We start from the raw sequence: 2,889 nt of genomic DNA on the forward strand, positions 1-2,889 counted from the left end.
AGACTTAGTTCTACAGATCTAGGCAGGCAGGCTGGCTGTGATAGAAAAAAATAAGACAAAAAAAATCTGACAATATGCTAGTAACATCTGATCCCACTGCAAACATTCAGACCAGTCTCTGAGGAATGTAAGAAACTAACAAAATGGACCAACCATTGATTACGTAGAAGTAGTGTACACATTAAAAAAAGAACAAAGCTTGGAGCAATTATAACTCCTTGTTTATTACAGCAGACAAAAGCAGTATCTACACAATATAGAATTGCTAAACCGAACTTGAAATCTTCTGTCAAGTGGGCTGTTTAGCTTTTGAAGAGGTGGAATGCCATGTCCAGTTAGACTTGTTTGATGGACCACAACTAAATTCACCTCCAGGACTGCCATTCTCACCAGAATCCAGATGAGAGCACTGCTTCCCATCAGGGCTTCCGCCTTCCTTCAAGAAGGTCTGATACTCTGCAGCTGCCCTGGAAAGGCACCTTGCCCTTCTATCCACCTTGTCCTTCTGTTATGTTAGACACTAAGGAGGCTCTACACCTAGACTGTGTCCTCAAAGAGCTTTCAGCAACCTGGGAGTCTGTAACTTAAGAGAAAGAAGTGTGGCTGTTACCTTCCTCATCTTATAGATGGGAAATGAATGAGAGAGATTCTAAGGTGGTATCAGTAGACTACTAAAGACAACAAAAACACATTTTAATACACCAAATCTTTAAAAACCAAAAGTCAGTTTATCATCAGTTGCTTTCTCTGTATGACTCTAATTGCTTTCTTTGGTGAACCTACATGTTGCTGGGTGCTTAGAACACTCTGCTGCCCTAGCTCAGAGGAGGTTGGTGATGATTCTGACAAATCCTATTGCTTTGCGTGTGCCCAGAACCCCAGGCCCATCCTTTCCTAGCTGGGGCCATGCTGGACGGCACCAGCATCTCACATGGCTCCTGAGCCTTCCTTTCCCATGGCCGGAGTCTGCCCAGGTTATCTCAAAAGCCTGAAAACAGGAAATGTGTTAGGGAATTAACAATGATCTCTGGGTGGAGGAGCTTTAAATGACTTATTTTCTGCTTTAAACATTCCTGTATATTCCCCAATGGGCCTTCACTGCCTTTGTAATTTTTATTAATCAGGAGTTTCTCATGCTCTCACCTGGAAGAATCTGAAGCCCCATATACAAGACGTTATCCAAGATGTCATTTTTCCACTGATGTGCACAGATGCCAATGACGAACTTTGGCAAGAAGACCCTTACGAATATATACGCACAAAGTATGATGTGTTTGAAGATTTCCTTTCTCCTACCACTGCTGCCCAGACACTTCTGTTTACAGCCTGTAGTAAGAGGAAAGAGGTACTGCAAAAGACTGGGATTTTGTTACCAGAATGCATGTTGCAGATTCACGTACTCCCTCTCTTTGGCAGTGGACTAGGCTACATGAAAGCAAGGGCTTGCTGGGTACTTTACTACTTTTGTGAAGTGAAGTTCAAAAGTGATCAGAACCTTCAAACAGCCTTAGAGCTAACAAGAAGATGTCTGATTGATGATAGAGAAATGCTTGTGAAAGTGGAAGCTGCCATTGCCCTTCAAGTATTGATCAGCAGTCAAGAAAAAGCTAAAGAATATATCACGCCATTCATCAGACCTGTCATGCAGGCTCTTTTTCGTATTATAAGAGAAACAGAAAACGATGACCTTACCAATGTAATTCAGAAAATGATCCATGAATATAGTGAAGAAATTACTCCTATTGTAGTAGAAATGACACAACATTTGGCAATGACATTTAACCAAGTAATCAGGACAGGGCCAGATGACGAAGGTAGTGATGACAAAGCAGTTACTGCTATGGGAATTCTTCCCCCCCCCCCCCCCATGAATGAGTCTCTTTTTATTTTCTTGGTAATCTCTTCCAGTTAACTACTTCCGTTGTAGGTGATGAAATGGGTAAGGCTCCACACTTCAGATGCTGGCACTGCTATGAGCATGGTCTTTCCCTTTATTGCAACTCACAATCAAAACCTTTGATTCTTTTTTATATTCCAGTCCCAGAAGTAGTCTCCACTGTAGAAGTTAACTGATGAGTAGTAGCCTACAACCAGGCTCTAGCTCCTCCAGGAACACTACAGGATGAATTTAACTATGCATTAAACTAAAAGGCATTCTCTCAAATATTTGCTATGGGAATTCTTAATACAATTGACACACTGAGGGTAGTTGAAGATCATAAAGAGATAACCCAACAGCTCGAGGGAATCTGCTTACAGGTCATTGGTACTGTTTTACAACAACATGTCTTAGAATTCTCTGAGATCTTCTCTTTAGCGCACAATTTGACATGTGAACAAGCGTCTCCACAGATGTGGCAGCTACTACCCCTTGTATTTGAAGTCTTTGAGCAAGATGGCTTTAATTATTTTACAGATATGATGCCCGCCCTTCATAATTATGTAACAGTTGATACAGACACACTTCTGACACCAATTATCTTGAAATGACACACAGTCTTTGCAAAAAGGTTTTTACAGGAGTTGCAGGAGAAGATGCAGAGTGTCATGCAGCAAAATTGTTTGAGGTCATCATTCTGCAGTGCAAAGGGCGAGGCATTGACTAGAGGAACTGGGGAGTGATGAAGATGATATTGATGAACATGGGCAAGAATATTTGGAGATTCTGGCTAAGCAGGCTGGTGATGATGGAGATGAAGAAGACTGAGATGATGACATGGAAGAGACTTCTCGAGAAGGCTATTCCACAGTCATTGATGATGAAGATAACCCTGTTGATGAGTATCAGATATTTAAAGTTATCTTTCAAACTACTCAAAATCGTAATCCTGTGTGGTATCAGGCTCTGACTCATCGTCTTAATGAAGAACAAAGAAAACAGTTACAGTA

General features: G+C 41.3%; 1 protein-coding gene across 1 annotated transcript; it reads left to right on the top strand.

Moving 5' to 3' along the window:
- Positions 1–1,201: 1,201 nt before the first annotated feature.
- LOC111525014 (importin-7-like) lies at positions 1,202–2,490 on the top strand. Its single transcript, XM_023190317.1, has 2 exons — positions 1,202–1,836; positions 2,169–2,490. Exons 1-2 carry the CDS (start codon positions 1,202–1,204, stop codon positions 2,488–2,490), a joined length of 957 nt encoding a protein of 318 aa, XP_023046085.1.
- Positions 2,491–2,889: the final 399 nt, after the last annotated feature.

Source organism: Piliocolobus tephrosceles, chromosome X (genome assembly GCF_002776525.5).
Source record: "Piliocolobus tephrosceles isolate RC106 chromosome X, ASM277652v3, whole genome shotgun sequence".
Lineage (NCBI taxonomy): Eukaryota > Metazoa > Chordata > Mammalia > Primates > Cercopithecidae > Piliocolobus > Piliocolobus tephrosceles.

Coding starts and splice junctions, on each gene's coding strand:
- LOC111525014 (XM_023190317.1), top strand. CDS start 1,202: ATGTGCACAGATGCCAATGACGAACTTTGGCAAGAAGACCCTTACGAA. Junction 1,837..2,168: donor AGTGATGACAAAGCAGTTAC/TGCTATGGGAAT, acceptor CTCTCAAATATT/TGCTATGGGAATTCTTAATA.